This window comes from Diadema antillarum, unplaced genomic scaffold, assembly GCF_040938485.1.
Source record: "Diadema antillarum isolate AM-2024a unplaced genomic scaffold, OU_Dant_1.0 seq00002015_RagTag, whole genome shotgun sequence".
Lineage (NCBI taxonomy): Eukaryota > Metazoa > Echinodermata > Echinoidea > Diadematoida > Diadematidae > Diadema > Diadema antillarum.
Window position 1 is genome coordinate 175,431 of NW_027272670.1, and position 21,742 is coordinate 197,172.

General features: G+C 39.2%; 1 protein-coding gene across 1 annotated transcript; it reads right to left on the reverse strand.

Annotated features, from left to right (window-relative positions):
- Window positions 1-6,186: 6,186 nt before the first annotated feature.
- On the reverse strand, window positions 6,187-21,384 carry LOC139713609 (kelch repeat and BTB domain-containing protein 12-like). The gene is made up of 10 exons (XM_071625317.1): window positions 21,347-21,384; window positions 18,465-18,945; window positions 17,461-17,622; window positions 14,230-14,237; window positions 12,008-12,168; window positions 11,304-11,417; window positions 9,992-10,480; window positions 8,903-9,072; window positions 8,188-8,352; window positions 6,187-6,326 (listed from the first exon to the last, which is right to left on the reverse strand). Exons 2-10 carry the CDS (start codon window positions 18,907-18,909, stop codon window positions 6,187-6,189), a joined length of 1,854 nt encoding a protein of 617 aa, XP_071481418.1. The 5' UTR covers window positions 18,910-18,945; window positions 21,347-21,384.
- Window positions 21,385-21,742: the final 358 nt, after the last annotated feature.

The window sequence follows — 21,742 nt, forward strand, 5'->3', positions numbered from 1 at the left end:
GTGTCTACTGTGCTCCCTCATTTTTCTTCCTATGGCCAATCACCAGCTAATCTGCTCCTTCACAGTGGGCCCATGATAAATAGACCACTCTGATGCTCGGCTTCCTACCAGATAGGTCCTACCCATTTAAGCACCCTGGTTAAAAAGAGCACAGCAGACAGAGTGCGTTGCTCAGGAACACATGTGCCTTGGCAATTAAGGCTTGAACCCACAATTTACTCATCAAATGTACATAGCACACTCACTAGACTGAATACCCCCATCTACGTGAATACACCTTTGCTCCATCCATCTAGTGGATAATCATGGCCATGAATTCTACCTGAAGCACCTTGTACAATATTGGTGGACTCCCCTCATATTAGCAGGGACATAGAACCACTGAACACCTAAAACACAACGGGCACAATGCAAACACTCTGAGTAATGCTGTTTGAAGGACACAGTTACATTGATGGCTATGTTTGAGCACCCAAAAGCAAACCAACCGAACTGTACCATACCACACCATATACTACCATGCCAGATTGGGAGCAAAAGAGCATTGTCAAGATAGTGTACCTCATGAGTTATTTTTGGACTCAAGTCAGATGGGTGACACGTTTTTGAAGTAACAAGGTCATGTATTTGGGGCACTTATGCTTCATACAGGTGTCCCTAACACACAGGGCTCATACGCGTCAGGGAATTTCTGGAAAGTCAGGGAATTTAAAAATACTTTTTCCAGAAGCAAAAAGTCAGGGAAAGTCAGGAAAAATCATTTTTTCAAGATATTTGTTAAAATGGTATTTGATTTCTCTTACCAACAAAGGAAAAATAGTTTGTCAAATTTGTGGTTTATCGTATTAAGACCGTTTTCGTAATAAACTCAACGCAGATATTGTGTCTATTGCGTCCTTCATGTGCATGTGCACGTGTACTTGTGTGTATGACTACCGACTTGCAGTGGTGTAAGGTGCCGTGGTGCCTTTGTGTACACATACATGTATGTATGACATGAGCGCTGCTGGTGATGTGATTGGCATTAATTGCGTGCATGATCGAAGCGTCAGTCATCTAATAACACGAATGTATGATTACTTTTGGATCGAGATAGTGCTTTGATTTTGATATAAAATTTGAATTAAAGCATTTTATAACAGAATATTGACAACACAATCATTTCAATGTAAATAATTTTACATCATATGCCACTCATGTGTTCTTAAGAACCTCTCAAAAAATTGTGTCTGCTTAGCTTACTCGACGGACGATATTGCAACCTCGTGGTTGCTTATTTATAAAGGCGAAATTATCGCAAGTCCGCATTTAGGCTGCGCATGTGAGCTCTAGCTAGCTAGCGCTACTTTGCTGCAGTGCGACTGGCCTCTCTCATGGTTGTTTTCCGCAAGTCTGCCTTTTTGTAGGTACAGGTACGTAGTTAGTGTTGTGGAACTGCCCAACAAAAATTTAGAATTCACTGAACACAAGGGGAATCACGATAATGGCAACAAATCTTTATGGCCAAGAAAGTGATGCAGGAAAATGAATATCAAAATGTTTAAAAATTGCTTGCATGAAATAATAAGAAATAAATTTGTTTTTGGTGATGCTTGCATGGCCTATAAAAACTGATAATATTAATAGGGCAAGTGCAGAAGCTGCATTTTGGGGTGGCTATGGAATCTTCCATTGCCTTACAGGGGGAATTACTTACATCTTCTGTAAAGTACTTTTGTGCAAGGGAATGCGGATATTTGTTGATTCATTTCAGTTATTTCTGACTGAATATTCATGCGTTGTGGATGAGCTTTTACTCATTTTCCATCGGTTTGTAAGCATTATTTGTTAATTTTCCAGTTTCCCTTCCCTGTACTGCAATGTGGGATTTGTGCGCCGATAGGATCATCGGAACAATTACAGCTGAAAGAGATATTGTGTCGTTGATACTTTCATCAAAAGTCTTGTTAAAAGTTAAATCTTACTTAGATGTGGAAATATTTCCGTTCATGATGAGGGTAGAATATCTACGCAATCGTCATCATGCCTAGAGAGTGTATATTTAATGAGCGGTGGCTCGATTCAGATGACTATAAGCCGTGGGTTCAGAAAGTAGTTGGCGATCCATGAAATTTCATAGCCTCCTACAGGCAGAGCTGGAAAGAGATGTGGGCTCTACTCTCATCAATGTGGGGAGCTGTGGCTTGCATATTGACCATGGTGAATTCAAGAAGGGAGCAGCAGACTCAGGATGGAATGTGGACAGTTTTCTTAGTTGTTTGTTACCTATTCAAGGACTCACCAGCACACCGGGAAGATCTTTTCAAAGTTGTAGGAAGCAAGGACACTCTCCTGCAGCTGAAGTTCTGTAAGACACGGTGAGCCTTTGAGCTTTGTTACAAGAATTCTCATTTGTGGTAGATTATTATATTAAATACAAGTAATATTAAATCATATAGTAACTAAACACATCCACTCAGAGTCTCAGTTCTTATATCACTGCAAGATATGTGCATTTTAGTTTTGTAGTTTATGATATCAAAACAGTGAATTATTGAATAGACAGTGTTATAGCCAGGATATTGTAAGTACTGGGCATTAATAATGTTACATTTCTAAATGATATCCTGATAGATTTATGAACATCATAGTTCCTTCATGGAATGGGTTGCCAATTTTATTTCTAACAAGTTTATATAATGATTGGTCATGTCAAAAAGAAAAACTTGTTGAATTTCTTCCTTCACATTCTTAATGTGCTCTTTGACGTCTCATCTTGCAGCTGGGTTGAAAATGTTCAGGTGGAAGAGAGGGCACTGCAGATAATGCCCAACATCCAGAAGTATGTGTCTGCAGCAGATAACAAGCAAATACCTAGACCTGACAACAAATCCTTTCAAGCAGTGAGAGAAGGATGCAAGGATCCACTGATTAATTGCAAACTTATGTCCTACATTTCTATCGCTAGGCAGATACAGGGCTTCCTCACTTTGTATCAAACAGACAAACCAATGATGGTATTTCTGGCCAAGGATTTGCAAGCGTCCATGAGAAATTTAATGCAGAGGTTCATCAAGCCAGAGATTCTCAGCAGTGCAACGACAGCACAAAAATTGATGAGCATAGATGTCAAAGACAAGAAGAATCACTGCTCCTACCAAAAAGTGGATGTTGGTTTCATGGCAGACAAAGCAGTGAAAGATCTGTTGCATGGAAAGAAAACAAGCGAAAAGCAAGTACTTGAATTTCGAATGAAGTGTAGCTTATTTCTCAAAGGCCTTGTAGATAAACTGACAACCAAGTGTCCTTTGCAGTACAAGCTCACAAGAAATCTTGCATGCCTTGATCCTCGTGAAATGGCAAAGAATGATATGAATGAGCAGAATAAACAAAAGCTTAGAAGAACACTCCAAGTTCTTGTAGACACAAAACGCGTGGATGAAGCATCATGTGACTGTATTCTAGATGAATACAGTGCCTTTCTTTCTGATGTTCACAATAGCTTGGGAGACTTCCGAGACTACAACTATTCATCGTCAAGGCTAGATGTGTTTCTTCATGAAAGGATGAATGGTAGAAGTGAATATCAGCATCTCTGGAAAGTAGTTCGGATGATATTGCTTCTTTCCCATGGGAATGCATCTGTCGAACGTGGCTTTTCTGTCAATCGACAAGTTGAGACAGACAACCTGGCAGAAAGGTCATATATAATTATAGCCAAGAGAATCATCTGTGACCACATTCAGGCAGTTGGTGGAATGAGTAGGGTGAACATCTCAAAGGAGCTGTTAGCAGCTGCTGCAGGAGCAAGACAGCAGTATCATGCCCATCTGGAAGAGCAGAGAAAACAGAAAGACCAGGAGAAGAAAACACACAAAAGAAAATGCCTGTCAGATGAAATAGAAGAAATAAAACTGAAAAAGAGGAGGGTTGAAGCTGGTGCCAAGTCCCTTGAAAAAGCAGCAGATGACTTTGCCCTTCAAGCTGAAGCAACAGTCAAACTGGCACTCATAGCAAAGTCCAACAGTATGCGAAGAAGTGCAAAAGACAAACAAAAGCAGCTGAATGAAATCGAGAAGACACTGGACGAAAAGCTTGTAGAACTGAAGGATATGTAGTTAAAGGTAATCAGGAGTATTTGCACTGTGATTTCATTTTGACTGAAACTGCCCATAAGTCATTCTTTTCTTGCTTATCTCTCATAAAATAACATTCTGGTACACAACAATATTGCTGATAAGTGGTGCACATGTTTAATTTAAAGAAATTTGGAAATAAATTGCCATGTTGGTCAAACACCAAGCCACCAACACAGAAAAGCATATATGGGACTGTAATAAAAGGAGAATATCTGCCGAGTGGCGAACTCTAAATTTAAGGCCATGTTTTAACTTCAATTCTACAAATATTCAAAATATTCATGGAACAGTTCAAATATAAGATTCTTTCAAATGCGAAACAAACTGATAGGAACTCTTTCAAAAGATTTTTCAACATTGTGGATACTCCAGATTACCTTTAAGCAATTGCCATAATTTGTTCTTTACTCAATTTGTTGTAAGTACTAGAAACCAGCCTCTTTATTGCTTTAATATTCTTATACTGGTTTAGTTTAGGGGAAGCTTCCATAGGCTTTTATGCAAACTAAGTGAATAAAATTTGGATTAACCAATCAAGAGATATGATTTTTCAGAGTTCAGGTTAATTTCTTGCATGCCAACCTCTCAGGTGGCACTGTGCTAATATTTGTGACGTCACAACATGACAACTACATCTATTGGAGTTGTACACAAATTTCACGAAATTTTCACTTGTTATGGAAATTCATCTTCCCTCTACATTTATACTTGAGGATGTTAGGGCTTAGATGATTGTGCATACATTTATTATTGAACTTGATCAACTGGATTATCGATATCCAAGAAAAAAAACCTAAAATTGTGAAATTCTATGTACAAATTCAAAAGAGAGTTGTCCTCTTGTGATATCACATATTCTGGCATAGTTCCGTCCAAAGAGGGCAACATACACAATTTTGCATAATTCTTGTTAACAGGTTATCAAAATTTGCTCAACATTTTACTGTCGGGTTTCTAAAATTGTTTTCTACTCACCTAATCCACATTGTTGTTTGGGGAAAATTCCCCTTTAAGGAGCTTCTTTCAGAACAAAGCATAAAAATGGATAACCGAGTATACACACTTGTTTTGTGTTTTGCTTCCTAGTATTATGATGATGTATTTTTACACACTTTAGAATAAGATGTGTACATCGTGTAAAATGGTCATGGAAATTTACATTTTCTGCTCTGGAAAGTCATGGAAAGTCAGGGAATTTTGAGAATGTGGAAGTGTATGAACCCTGAACACAGAGAATAAACTCTTTGTATCATGATGAAGTGCGAGTGACATGCACATTCTTCTCATGTCAACAAGTGGTACAATACACCTTTGGACCACTTGCATTCACATGCTCTGTTGCATGGTACAGTATGGTACAGTGTGCTTTTGGAGCACATTGGGAAGTGGTCCATTTTTGGCACGGTAACAGTATGGTACACTTTGGGAGCATTTGAGCTCACACTGGTAGTATGAAGGGTGGAGATAAAGTGGAGGTGGGGTTGAGATGGGGGTTGGGGGAGGTTATGTCCCACATTGAGCTAGATTCAGAAATTTATAGCTTTTGTTGAAGTTGTGCCTTTATGATACCAATAAATTATACAGACCTATTTCAACAGAGGTGGTAGTTCCCTTTTGCAAATCTCCCTCACTTTCAAAAATTTCTTTAGAAAATTGGACACGATATCAGTTTATAACATGGAAAAAACATTACTCCCAAGCTGAAACAGCCCATGCATTCAACAGTGACAAAATGGAGGAGTACTGTTTGACACCATAGAGAGAGGTAAACTGTTGTCAGGGGGTGGCCTGTCATACAAAGGAACCTTGTAATAATGAGGACCTACAAGACCACAACTGTCTTGTTACACTGTGTTTTTACTATATCGGGGTGACAGGGTACAAAAATAAAGAAATATACAGAGTTGGAAGTTGCAAAATCACCTTGTTGTATTGAAGGGGTGTGAGATATCCAACCTCTTTATAAGAGATTCCATACTTGTATATAGGAGAGTCCCAACACTGCCCCAGGGCCAACTTTGACACTGCTTTCCAGGTATTGTGGTGGGCTATCGATATAGCTTGTTGTTCAAAGGGCAAAGGCAGTCATGCCCCATCTGCACTCGTCCATGTCCCATGCATCCTCCCAGGTGTTGTCGGCGATGCTGTACCTCTCCACCCTTCGCTGCACGTTTCTGGCCCCTCCGTTCTCACCTGAGTACGACTGACCTGAATGCATGGGATTCGGCAGAGAATAAATGTGAATTTCTACGGCACCAAATATTTGCAACAGATCTCATTCAGGGTCCACTGACTGGAAAAAGGGCAAATTAAGTATCTATTATTAAGAACATGCAAGTGATTTAATAGGCAATGTCATAGAACTCTAAAGACACATGTAGTCCCCATATGTATATATTCACTTAAACATTGTTTGCACTGCCATATTATGGCATCAGGTGTAGCAAGAAAGCCTGCAGAGTCTATACCAACTCATTTCATCAAAAAATCCCTGATACCCTAGCATGTGATAACACAATACTGGAAAAGAAAAAAAAAAGTGTATTCTGGAGGATACGTAAGCTGCAGCATACATGTATGTATATTAAAAAAAAAAAAAAAAAAAAAAAAAATCTGATAAAAGTAGTAAAATCAAGCAGGTTTTATGACAGGAGATGGCATTATAATGACAACTAAAAAAAAAAAAAAATTCCAAAGCTTTAACCCTATTCTAACTCGGCTATTTGAGACCAAGTTTTTACTGGGGGGGGGGGGGGGGGGGGGTCAATTTGACCCCCCTTCAGATCTTGGCCGCCGATCACGCGATCACCGCAAAATTTTGCCTGAACATAGAGCCGGATGTCAACTACAAGATTACATGGTCATACAAAAGAAAAATTTTGATTTTCTATTTTTAGTAAATTAATTATGCAAATTTACGCATGAAATCATATTTTCACCTATAACTCCATTAAAAAGACTGAATTGCTAAATTTTTGTGTTAGAGTTCCTCAAGACACATCGAACAATTTTCTTGTAAAAAAATAGCACAATCAAAATGAGTTTCTTCTGTTTTTCATTGTTTTGTTAATTTCTTATGTATTTCATTGTTTTTTTACCTTTTGTTTTCTACTGTTTTTTGGCCAAAATTTGTTGCAGGCACTTTTTCAAGCTTATCTACATTAAAATTGATTAATTTCAATGGTTAAAAGTTGAAATAATCTAATTTATATCAATTTAACCAAAAAACACAATTTGCATTGGATTTGCACACGATATCATGAATTCGAGCAATTTTCGGGTTGACATGCATATGCAAAACATTACGTAACTTCAGAACAGTGTACCCAAACATCGCAAATTTGGTCTCAAAATATGCGGGAGACTTCAAAGAAAAAAGTCATGAAACGACGCGGCAAAATCTTTGCGCGTTGCGGAATCGCAGCGCAAAATGTCGAGGGGGGGGTCAAATTGACCCCCCCAGTTAGAATAGGGTTAATATCAAATGTGAATTTGATATGAGCCCAAGCCTCTCGACTACTAAGGAGAAAGGATACCAAATTCATATACTAACAGTACAGGGGAACCTCACTATGAAGAGGTTGGATACAGCGAGATACCGGATATAACGAGGTGATTTTTGCAGTTCACATCCCTTTTATAATCTTTTGGGGTTTTTTTTTATCCCTGATACAAAGATATTCCTGATAAAGCAAGGAAATTTCAGTGATTCCAAGTAGCTCCAGAGACTCCAACCTTCTGGTCTGGAGATTCTCCCACCTGAAACCCCTAGCAAACGGGAGACTCCAACTTGATGTGTGCGAAGCGCACATCATGAGCACCAAGTTCCTTGCAGTCTAGGGTTCTAGATGCTCTCTCGCGATATCTAAGGCTTATTTTTTCAACATACAATGAAATTAAGTATGAAATCATTTCAAGCGGGAGAAATTAAATCTCAAGCGGGAGAACGGGAGATTCTGCAAAAATGGGCTTTCGGCAGAAGATCTCCCGTCGAAATCGGGAGAGTTGGAGTCTCTGTAGCTCTTTATAACGAGGTTCCGCTGAATGCCGGGTTCATGATTGCACATACCGCCGATAGCAAAGAGAAAGGCTCCTACATCCACTAGTCTGTGGTTCACTCTGGAGACAGTCAGGGGAGAGAGCGAGGTCCAGAGGTCCAGGCTTGCGTCGTAGACTTCCACACCCCTGGAGCGCATCTTGGACGTCGAGCCCCCGGTGGCGTAAATCTTTCCATCTGAAGGAGGAAGTTGGAGGGAAAATGTATTGATAACTTCAACATGGTATCATGAAACTAACTTCACTGACGGCTTTTTATCTAGCGCTATTTCACTTTTTTCCTTTTTTTTTTTGTTTCTGCTTTTGCTTGCTCATCACACCAGCGCTACTTCATTTTTTTTCTTTTTTTTCTGCTTTTGCTTGGTTGTCACAGCTTCTGGCACTGTGGTACACAATGACAGCAAAACAATCTTATGTAGTAGCCACTAACACTTACTATGGCAGAAACAAATTGCAGGCTGACATTAATATCCCAAATATTTCCTTGTTGCTTCCATTTTGTCGCTTTTGTCAATTAGATAATCTGAATTACAACAATTGCAACAATTCAACAGGCTGGCTGGTTATGGGATCTGAAATATGATGAACGCTTCTAAGTTCAGTTTAGACACACAATGATCAATGATTAGATGTCAAAGAAGCCCCATCACTGAAAATTGTGTTTTTTTTTTAGTGCATTAAAAACAAAGATTGAAATCCCTGCCTTTGTAGTCTCAAAATATTCTTACCGACACAAGCAAATGCACCATCTATCTTTGGTTCATGCATGGAGCTCACTTCTTCCCACTCACAGTTCTTGGAATTATACCTCAGGACAGAGGAAAGAGGGGATAGTGTCCAGTCTACACCACCCAGGACAAACAGTGTTCCATTGGCTACAATAGCCCTGTGGTGGGATCTACAGCAGTACGGGAAGCAAAAGAAAGAAAAAAAGAAAGAACACCTATGACCTTCACATTTGACTCTTCCTTCCAACTTAACTACATTTCTTGTCACTAAATCACTTCAAAATTGCGTTTATCCATTAATAAAAACAGACCTTTACAGCTTTAATAGTGTACACATAACAATGACATTCTTTGTTTATATACACGACTTCATAAGGAAAGAAATTTCAACTTGTAACTAGAGTTTGACACACAACTCATATATATATCCCCAGATTAGTAAAACCTGGGACAATATGTCATAGTTTGCTTTATTTATCTTTATTCCCATGGGAATCTTAAATGGTGATCAACAATTAAATGTGAAGACAGCATACTACTAAGAACTAGTTTTATTTATGCAAGCTATAAAACAAGATGAAAAATACTAAGGAAATTTGCAAACAATTAATGGACTGTACTTTGAAACCTTTCATGGACAGCTGCATTGAAATACAACTTAATAGGTTACAGCAAGAAAGACTTTAATAGAGAGATATTTATTAGCATTAGAGGTCATACATCCCTTGAGCAAATGTTACAAAGTTTTGCATGATCAAAGAATAATGTCATCTAACATCAAGGATGAGAACTAATGGTAATACACCTCATGATTTTTTTTTTTCAATGAAAAAAAAAAGCTCCCCTTTAGCACTGAAAATAATGGTTGCAATTTTTCAAGAACCAAATAAATTTACTGGAAATCTATAGCATGTGTTCCCCCTCCATCATAAAGAAGTTTCCAGTTCTTACTCTGAGGAAAGGTCTGAATAACCTACCTCTAACAATTATACCAGATAAAGAAAGGAATCTAATTTGGAGGCTTGTGAAAGGGACACATATGCTTACAATCTGCATTATTCTTCTGAAATTGTGCTATTTTCAGCTGACCTTGGAGAGGGTAGACTGGCCAGCTCCAGGATTTGGTCTTCCTTGAGGTCAAGCCTGAAGACTCGCTTTGCAGCTGCCCCGTCCCGCTGCTCTGTGCATCCACAGAGGTAGACCACGCCCTCTGCCTCGTCCACGGCCTGGACATAGTTGTGCTTGTCCATGAGCTCCCACCAGACCGACGCGACATCACGGGGGAGCGTCCTCACAGGCTTCAGGCTGCCACTGATGATGTTAGCCACACTGAGGATCAAGATCTCACCCCTCTCGCCGGCGGCTTGGTGGGGTCGCGCCATCGACGAGAGGGCCAGTCCGGACTTGTCCTGCACTACGACTGCGTACAGTCGGCCCTGGAAGGGTAGGAATCGGTGGTTGGCGCTGGTGGTGATGTGGCTGTGGAACCCCCGGGGCTTGGCCCATCTCCTGATCAAGGTGCCATCTCTCACACTGATGTCGGCGACCTCCATGGAATTTGTCTGTGGGCCCCAGCGCCTGAATGCATCAAAAAAAGAACATGAATGTTACATGCGTTCTATACAGGAAGTGTCAAAGGACTATCCAGTGAAACAATCAATCTCATTTGAAGATGTTTTCATTTCTTGACCAACACAAATCTCATCTTATTTTAACTTGTTGAAGACTAGTCCCGAGTATAATCAGGCAGGTGGCTATGGGAAATGTGTGCTGCAGCAAATCAGCTCATCCTTAATGGGTTACACAAGAAGATTCAAATCATCTTTGTACACCCTACAAATGGGATCAAATGAAGCATGTTCATTTTCAATCCTTCTTCATACCTCAAGAATCTACTCTATTTTTAAGTTTTATCTTTACATCTCTTTCAAACAGGGCAATCTCCTAAAACTGGCAACTAAATCATATAGAAATGCTTTATCACTTCTTGATTATAATACAAAAAATAATGAAACAAAACAAAGACAAGTACATGGATATATATCTAACAATTTACAATAGTACACTGAAATGGTCACAAATAGGATATAAAATTTACAGAAAAAGTTACTTGCACAGGACAGAGCTGCCCAAACCTTATAGCATTATTCTATTGTATATATATATGACAATCATACATACTCTTGTACTGTGTCTAGTCATTTATTTTTGAACACCCTTCTGGATTCTCATATTGACTTGACTTGAGCGTGAATCCATGGCATAGCCATGTAAAAACGTTGTCTTTGTCATAGTGAATCATGAGTCAATCAAATGGGTGATACAGTTTCCATCTATTAGAAACAGCAATCATAAGTGTTTTAAACAGACTACTGTAATTGGAACAGAAAAATGTTACCACCCTGCCCGTGAGTTCTGCAGACCTCCGATGACACAGAGTGAGCTGAAAAACTGTCTTGGCGGTCTAGGAACCTTTGAAGATGCTGTGGAGATGCCATCAAAAATTCCATGGATGCTGTCATCTACAACACAAAGGTTTCAAAAAGTAGAAAGTCCATTTATGTTAACTTAATCTTAGTTGGTAATAAAACATTTCTCAGTATAGGATAAAATAAAAAAACATGTACTAACACTGATATAATATTATGGTCTTTCTTTATCCATGGTTGTCTCTTCAGTGTTGCCACTGCTCTTCTAGAGGGCCCTGCCCTTATCATTACCCAAGCATTGTTCTGATTGAAAAGTCAAAGTCTTATCCCCTATGCCACAGTACCCCTACTGATTACAATCTTGCTTTTGATGAGATTAAAATCTGAATAAACGTAAAGGGATCAAATGTTAAACATTTATACAATTTTGTATATGCAGGTGGCAGTGACTTTTGTTTGCAGGACAATTTTGTACAGCATTGCATGCACCTCTCAGCAAAAATGGAACTGTTGATCCAAGCTGTAGCATGAGATATGCATCTCATCATTTCACCATCTTGCCAAGATATCACATTTGACTTTGAAACAGCAAACTTTTTTATACCACTCATCAGCCATCAACATCACCACATCACATAAAAGTGCTGACAATGCAAACATACCAAAGTCATAACACTCCTGATGGCTCTCCAGGAATGACTGGAATTGATTCCTTGCTGCCATAGAAACCTGGTCCCACTGTATACTCCTGGCGACCACGCCCATGTCTGCTATCCTTGTTTGAGGGTCGTGCTGCACCCATCTCAGGAGAAGCTCCACCATTACGTCTTCACTAGCCTCATGGCTTCCTGTCAAGGCAACCATAACTTTTAAGTTACCTTCACCATTTTCTACGAGTTTGTCTTTTCATTTTTCTCAACAGCCTTTACACACTCTTCTCCATGATCCCATAAAAACAAGAAATAATGGATAACATTGCATCTTCATCTCTTCCACAACATTTCTCAACTAGAAATGTCGCTACGGCGACTGGTGTGCCTCCGCCATAATGCATGGTTCTCCTTATAGGTCTATAGTGCAATGTCTTGACAATGTGTGATGACAGTTTCACATAATTGGCAAAATATTAAAATAACAGGCTTGCCACAAATAGGCTGAATGTTCACTTTCCTAGAACTAGATTTAATTGGATGAATGATTAAAATGTCAGAGTGCAGGTATTTGGGGAATTGAGGATTTTTACTTGAGGGCAGTTTCAGCGTTACGGACATTACATTTCAGACAAAATTTGCAACTTCAAAAGGTCATTAAGATAACAAAATATTTTCATTCTGAACTCATACAGTGGAATCACTCACATATGAGGCTAAATCATAAACAGTGAAAATTTCAATCCATTTCACCACATCATATGGCACTTACTGCATAAAATGTTGGCCGTTAAGGACATTACATTTTTTGGACATGACTTTTTGCATGCCTATACAATCATTGAAAAGTCTGTGAGTTTAAGCACATAAATAGACCAATGTAGGAATAAATTGAAAGGTAAAGAAATGTTTAAAGAAAATAAAATCAAATTTAGTGAAACAGATGGCACATGTACCTCCTATAGCCATAATTGTGGTGTTACGGACATTACATTCTAAGCGTTACGGACATTACAGATTTGTCCACTTTCATTAAGTGGCAGGAGTCACGTGCAAGTATTAATATTTTTTATCCATTTCACTTGGATGGTAATCAATACACATTGGACAATGCTACTATAGCCCTTTCAGGAGTTCTTTTATTTCAGGAGTTGCCAATTTGAGGACTATTTGGTCAGTATGGACCCCTACTTTAACAATTTGTTGACTTTTCTATCATATTGGAATTTAATCAACTTATTTAATGCCTGCAATAAAGTTATGATCTAAAGATAACATACAGATCAGCCTTTTGACTTTCTATTATGATATTCAAACTTTTAATTACTCAAAATGTAATTTTAAAGAAATGTTACGGACATTACACTTTTTATTCACATCTACACAGCCATCACTGAGCATAACTCTGCACGAATAAGCAACTTTTATTTTAATCAAAACTAATGCATAATCAAAATCAAATAAAATAATGGTTCAACAAATGCTCAGTATGTATTTTTACACAATGAATGTTTAGTTTTACTTTCTTTTTTCCCTAACAGTTTGTTGAAGTACAACAGTCTTTTCCAGGGTCAGAAAAGTCTGTTTTGGAGAATATTGTTTATTCTGCTTCCAAATCAATCACCTTGGAAGCAAGAAAGGTGTTCTTGACCAATTGTTGGAGAGGGTCTAATACTAATGATTCCATCCTGTTCTAGAAATGGCTCTCCTTCACTACACTCAAAGAAATATTCATGGATCCTTGTCTTTTCAGAAATTTCATAATTGATGGACTATTCTCATTTCATAAAGTCCAACCTCAGTTATCCAGCAATCACTTTTCTGGATTGCTCTATTATCCAGATATGGACTGGCACATTATTATTATTTTTTTTTTTTTGCCTAATTCGGTGCAAAATATGACTAAAAGTACATATCACTTTTTTATTCTTTACAAGGTAATTGTGATTCAGGACATAAATGTTATTCACTATGGTACAGCATTATATTTCTAACAACCAAAACACTGTTGCTAGAAGGAATAATGAGGAAGTGTATTTCATTCACATTCCATTTGATTTCCACATTATTGAATAATAAAACATGAAATTTTCATGTAAATTATAATATTGAATAGTCAATTAATAATATCCTACACGATATGCTGACAAGTGTCATGCGTGAGCATACAGTGTATCTCCCTTATCCAGCAATATCATCTTATCCAGATGGCTACCATTCATGACATGGTTAGAACTTGAGGTTGGACTGTATTTCCTTAACAGACAAGTCAGACCACAACTGACCATACATTGTGTAAATGGCCTTGTCCAGAGATGTTTTTGACTGTTTTAACATACATTCTTGCCATCATAGTATAATTACTCAACTTGATATGCTGTTGCTGTCATAAAGATAGCTTGCATCCATGTACACGTATTTCATGGGAGAAATAAGTAGACACAAGAAATACGATTGTAGAGGAATGCAGAAGATTAGTCAAAACCTTGTTGAAACATTGCACTTGTTGCTGAGTAAAGTCCCAAATCAATTTTCATGCAAGGGCTAGGGCATTCATTGTGACAGATATCAATATTGTAGGGTAGAATCCAAGCTATTCCTAATAATCATATGTAGCTAATACTTTTGCCCCAAATGTGTAATGTCCGTAACGCATTGGTTTTGTAATGTCCGTAACGCTTTTTAAAAGGAATTATGCAGGTTCCCGAAAAACTGTGTGGATATGTTGTGTGATATCACATTTTAGCTTTGCATTTGAATTTAGAACAAAATTAGACCAAAACACAGTGTGTTACAAGAACTTTTACATCTAAAACGTTACGGACATTACACTTTGAAAGAAGTGGAAATTCAAAAAACTGAAATGCTCATATTTTAAGAAAGAATTATTTTCTTTCGATATCAAGGAGGATGATGTAGAAATGAGTCATCAGCTTTATCATAGCATAAAAATGGTTGCCTGAAAGTCATTTTATAGGGAAAATTTCTACTTCAGAAGAATTACATGCAAATTATACTGAATTTTTCTGCAATGTCTTAGAAAAAACACATGATTTCAATACCTAAAAAATTACATTTTTCCCAAATTGTACCAATTTTTTTTCATCATATCAGTTTGATATGACGCTTCCTGAATACTTTCCAGGGTAAAACAAAGTTGTTTCTTGATTTAAATTTTTCCACCCTCGGGTAACATTTTTCACGGAATTGCCCTTGACTTTTGATCCTTTTATAAGTTTATGCATGGAATGATTTTCAAGGTATGGAAAAAAATGTAATTTCAGTATCAAATGGTAAAATATTAATATTTAAACTTGGCATTTGACCTTTGACCTCAAAGTTCCAAAGAGAATCAGTTAGGTAGAACATGCATAAATATGTATGTAAGTTTCATGATGATACCTTAAAAGCTACTTTCGAGATATAAAGAAGTGCAATTTAGCACTTGACCTTTGACCTTTGACCTTTTGGCAAGAAACTTCCCACAGAATATATATTGGGTAATACAGGCATATATCAAGTTTTAAAAAAAAGATCCTTCAGGCATTGCATAAATATGAGGGAAGTGGTGACATTTTGAGAAGTTGACCTTGACCATTGACCCCCTGACCTTTGACCCATGACCCCAACTTCCCTAGATAATCACTGCCCATAAGTACATGCATATTTCCACAAAGATACCTTGAACCATTTGCGAGATATGGAGAAAAACATAAAATTTCAACCTTTTGACTTAACCTTTGACCCCTGGCCTTTGACCTTGTGACTCAAAACTCTCTCTGGAGAATCTTAATTTGGCAGTTCGAATACTGTATACACTAAGTTTTAAGAAAATACCTTCAGGCATTGCATGGATATGGGGAAATAGTGAAATTTTGAGCATTTGACCTTGACCTTCTGACCTCTGATCTTGAGCATGTGCAACCAAAAGTTGATAGGGACAACTTCACCCATTCATGCATATACAGTGTACAGTACATGCCAAGTTTCATTAAGATAGCTCAAACGTTTTTTTTTTTAGTTACGCTGTCCACAAAATTGATTACAGACGGAAGGACGGACGGACAGACAACCCGAAAACATAATGCCTCCGGCACCACTTTGTGGCGGAGGCATAAAAAAAACTGGCACTAAATCATCTGTTCTGCACCCACACCAGAATATTACATCATTTCTTTTAGACTTTGCGGTGGTTTCTCACTTTGCTGTGAAGCACTGTAAACAAATTTGCGCAAAGACACTACATGAATTGAATTGTTATTCTATGAAACTTGGTACTCTACATCGTTCAAATATCAATCGTGATCATGATTCTTATTTGTTACATCTATCACAAATCTTTCTCCTCTTAATACACTTCATCTTCTTACTTTCCTTAAATCTGTCATCCCCATCACTTTTTTGTATTATCTCCTGTTCCTCACTCTGCCACTTTTTCTCCCTGCATGCATTCTCTTTTCTTCTTCTTTTATTTCTCGCTCCATCTTTGTTATTGTCTTATCATTAAAAAGCTATTATTAAAGGGGATGGCTAGTAATTGATCAGTGGGAATCAGTGGGAATGCTGAGGGATGATTGTTCCAATTCTTGTGGGATTCATTTAAGAGTACAAATACTATTGTGTGAAAATCATTTGCTTCAGAACAGTCTCATATTCAAGTAATGTGCAGTTTAAAGACACTCAGTCGTGGCGAGTGGTTTGTGCGGCACGGAGACGAACGCAACACGCTGCCTCCCCCATTCTGTATCAAATGTAGTGACCCCCGAATGAGAATAGCGCTGGCTCAATGGGTCAGCGAAAATACGGTAGGCTACAAGAGAGCTCCCTGTGCTTATCTCCTAACCCAAAATGGCTGTCCCAGCGAGCCACGAGAGCTTCCGAATGGACGCCCACTCTCAGTGTGCATGCGCATGAAGAGAGGCCAAAAGAGCCACGCGTCTTCTGGCCTCTCTCCTCCAATCACCGCAGCTCGCGGTGACAATATTTGTGTATGATGCGTACACACACACGCACACACACACACACACACACACACACGCACACGCCGCAGCGTCTTCTGGCCTCTCTCCTTCAATCACCGCAGCTCAATGTTTGTGTATGATGCGTACACACACACGCACACACACACACTTGTCTCAGTGGTAGCATTGCGCAATTGCATGCACAAACTTCGGTCGTTCGGAGTTTACGTACCATTAGGGATGGCGATCGGCTGCCTTTAATGCCCCGTCACTGTACAGGCATGCGAGCCTGGAACCATTAGACTGCACATTACTTGAACATGAGACCATTCTGAAGCAAATAATTTTCACACAACAATAGATATATAATATACTCTTAATTGAATCCCACAAGGATTGGAACAATCATCCCCCAGCATTTCCACTGAGTCCCACTGATCATTTACAAGCCATCCCCTTTAAGGTTTTACATCAAGCTCTTCTCATAAAAAGACATCGGTATATCTAAAGTGGCTTACCCATGTTCACTTCCCCCAGACTGAGGAAGGGGACAATATCTTGGCTGCCGAGCTCAATCAAGTAGTCACTTCTGCTGATAATTTGGAAGTACGTCTGCACGTATCTCTTGCAGGATTCAGCAAAATCCGTCAGACCGTACCTTTCTCCAAATAGCCAGAGTTCTAAACAGGTGAACAGACCGTGATGCAGCATTATGTTGAAGCAAGTTTATGATGTGTCACACACAATCAAGAGAACAGGTGGACTGCATCACTACCTTTTGGTGGAATGGTGTCAGCCAGGCAGATGACCAGGAAGACATTGAGTATGAGGGGTATGACTATTCCATTAATTAGACTTTACGTGTCTAAGTTTTCAGGCCAAGTGTAACCTGCATGTCTTCATGTCTAAAAACAATAAATCAACACAATCACATATTGGTATTACGTCACGATGAAACTATGATACACCTAGCTCTTTAGGAAGAATGCCCTACCAATGAAATGAATACATCAATAAATGTATGTCTGATATATCAGTGAAAAAAGTGAAAGTCCATCATATGTCTTATGTACAATAAAAAGGATATGCATACTCTTTGGAAAACCACCAAAATATACTCCACATTCTTAAATTTATTAAACTGGAAAAAGTCTTTAAAAAGTTTTATACAAAAACCAACCATATGTAGTAATCACATATAAAAGATTGTCACTGATGGATCTTCATGATTCAAGCAAATGAAAAATCTGAAAGTCTGTATCAAAACCAATGAGACCCAACTCTGGACACCAATTCCACACACTCACTCTTGTGTTAGTATCATTTGGAGCACACTATTTTCATCAACCTCTTAGTTTTGATATGATTTAACCAAACCTCAAATAACATAATTCATGGGAATTTTAGTGCTTACAGATTTACTAAAACGTATCATTATTTTTTTGGCTAGTTCTGAAATAACAGTTCTACACTAGAGTTTTTAAACAAGAGACATGACTGTTGAAGAAAAGCAAAAACCCACCATGAGCATTATTTGAGTCAAGATATTTCTCCAAGTACACACTGCAAGCATGCGAGAGTTCATCGACCTGAAGCATGGTGGAGGCTGCCAGTATGTCCATCACATTGTGCATGGTTCCTGTGGACAGCCGACAGCTCCCAGTGTACAGAAAGTCTACTATGAGAGCGAGGGTCTCTACCCCGATGCCCCGAATTGTCACCTCCTGGTGCTCGCGGTTGCTCTCCGCAAGGCCCGAGGTAAACATCGCGTGGAAGTACACGCTGTTGGCAGCAAGGACGCATCGGTGTGCGGGTACTCTCTCTGCGGACGTGGAGTCCTCCCCTCGCAGAAATATGTCGCACAGTGTCTGCTCACTCTGTCGGAATGCATTGAGCGATTTCAGCGTCGACCCCGGCCACTCTCGTTTATTCACTGCTGTCAGAGTTATCTTGCATTCATCCTCCATTTCAGTTCAATTCATCAGCTGCATTTGTTCTTTCACCTAGGCATGCACAGAAGAACAAAATTATGGAAAACATGACTTCCTAAAACAAATTTGTGAAAGTGCTTTGTTAAGTTGATGAATCTCTAGAGACAGGCACAGAACACATAGTGCACCTACACGTAAATCCTCACTCTATGTAATGCCTCTTGGTTTACAGTGGGACTTTTTGGCTTTGAACACCTTCTGGCTTTTGGGCTTTGAAGTGCAGTTAAACAGAACAAGAATGAAATCAGTACAACAGTTCATGCAGCTGAGCCTCACATCCTCAGCTGCTCATACAGTTATCAAGTTGAAGTCATTCGGCATACTCGTAAAATACTCCAAGGCCCCACCACTGCGTGTCCGTACTATACGGCAGCTCGCCTGTTCATACTTGTGAATTCAGCCCTACCGTGTGGCGTTCATCGGTAGATAAGCACGGCGGTGGGGCTTTCTTCCACAGTATAGTACTCGTGAATGCGGCCCCACCAAACGGCGTTTACGCGAGATTGATACAGCGGTGGGGTCGACTTCCACTGCATGGCATCTTTCGTCCTCCCTTTCTCCCTTTTTTGCTTTGGTCTTCAACTTTTTATTCTCGGAAGGACTCCCTAATGTCCCTTGACTAATTTAATGGCCAATTTAACCATGGCATTAATACGGTACAACCCTACCAAACCATAAACCTAAACTAACCTTGCTTGCTAATGCACGGGTGCACGAGCACTGTGGTGGGGCCTACAAGTATTTCACGATTTTGCCAGTCATTCAATCTGTGAGATGAGTTGAGGTGATGTCTATGAAGTATCTAGGCCTACTCCGAACCAAGGATAGGGTCATACGTAACTGTTACAACAAATAACCACCTCATGACCTCTACTACTACACATTACTGATTATTATCCATACAGAGGATTTTTAGAGCCCAAATACAAGTGTTATTTTGTCGACGAACCTCATAACCTCCGACCCACTTAGAAAGTTTGTTGAACTCGACCAATATTTTTTGCCGAGGCGACCAATATTTAAAATATTGGACGGCAAGAGGGGGATTCCCGAAGTTTTTATAAACTGCACCGTGATTGGCCGAGATATATACGAGATGACCTGAAATATGAAGTAAAAACGTCTGTGATTGGTCAATCACGAATTAACTAAAATATCGTTTCTTCTAAAATTCTGTGTTTATACAGACAAATTTCATATATCAATTAGTTGAAATTGTTTTGCATACAATTTTTCAAAATATCACTTTCATACCAGGAAATTAAATTTAGGTTTGATGAAAACAAGTTGCATTTTCTTCTTCTTTTTTTTTTTGTGAAGGCGACGATCCTGATTCAGCACAGCGCTACAGCTAGATAGCTAGCTCGCGCGCAATATACAAATACATGTAGCCAGCCACCGCCGCTTGCATTTGAATGCATGTTACGCTATGTGTATAGTAAGTACAGTGTAGGCCATAGGACTACAGTACGAGTAATTCGATCTTTCACGATCTACGGTAGATGTGACGTGAATTGTGTCTCAGATCTCGGATACAAGAACATCTAATTCTGGTCTAAATTAGCTAGATCTCGGCCTAACAGTAACATAACGGCTACCATGGATACATAGATCACTGTTTTATCAACATCAGGGAATGAAGTACATGTAGATTGACTTGCACTGAAGAGTGTACTTGTATCATACCCCATGTCGGGATCAAGTATAGATACAGTAGCTAAGTAGGAGACCGTACAGCACTCGAAAACAGAAAGGGTAAGTGAAAATATTCTTTGCTAAAATCCTCTGTAGGATGATAATGATAATATTGGATGTCCTATTTTCGACTAATACAAGGAAATATTGGACTCGCTAATCAAAATATTGGACTCGTCTTCGACTCGTCCAATATTTGTGCATAGCTCGTCCAATATTTCCTTGTATTAATCTCAAGGCCATCCAATATTATATAAATATTGTACAAGCTTTTTTTCTATGTCCTAGACACCTGATGACGTGGACCCCCCCCCCCCCCCCCCCCCACCCCCACCCCCCGGTCGGTCAAGGATAGATCTTTCATAACGTGACCAAACTACAAACAGTACATTTTCTCTCAAGAATGTGTGCAGTCATTTCTAACCTATTTTACCGGGATCCGTGGGACTGGTTTAATACTGATTACTGGTCTGTCGTAGCTATGGCTTTAGCCGTTTCAAATGACTTACGTGAAAGGCAGTATGTGGGGTCATGATGGCGGTAAAGGCAAAAGGAGCGCGATGGTGACTTCAGCTCAGCCTAGATAACCTAGCTAGATCTAGATCTATTCTGTTCAATAAAAATAGACAAGAGCAATAGAAACAAATATAGCAGCATCCTATGCCGACTACAATGTTATAATTCATTAGTAGGAGATGAGTGAAAAGGGCTACCTTACCACTGCACTAGCACTTCTCTTCAAAGCACTGCTACCGGTGCTACCTGCAGATGCTGCTCTTCTGCGATACACATGCACATGCGGCGGCCGCGGCGCGGTGTGGGCCGTGCGACAAAATAAAGACGCCAAAGGCCGCGCAAAGCGGCAGGTACCTGCGTATTTAGCATCTTTATTTCACCTCAGCAGCTGCAGTCAGAGCGATTCAATTTTATCACATAACAGTGAGTGTACTTGAATTCGATGGTCTAAATATCGGAAGGACTTGGTTTATGTGCCCTCAACTAAATCTGGGACGATGATAAATTTGCGAGCGAATTACGTAAACTAACAAGTGCAGACTTTATTCTTGATCTTTACCACGTTTAACCCCAACATGATTCCTCGAGCTATATCCCC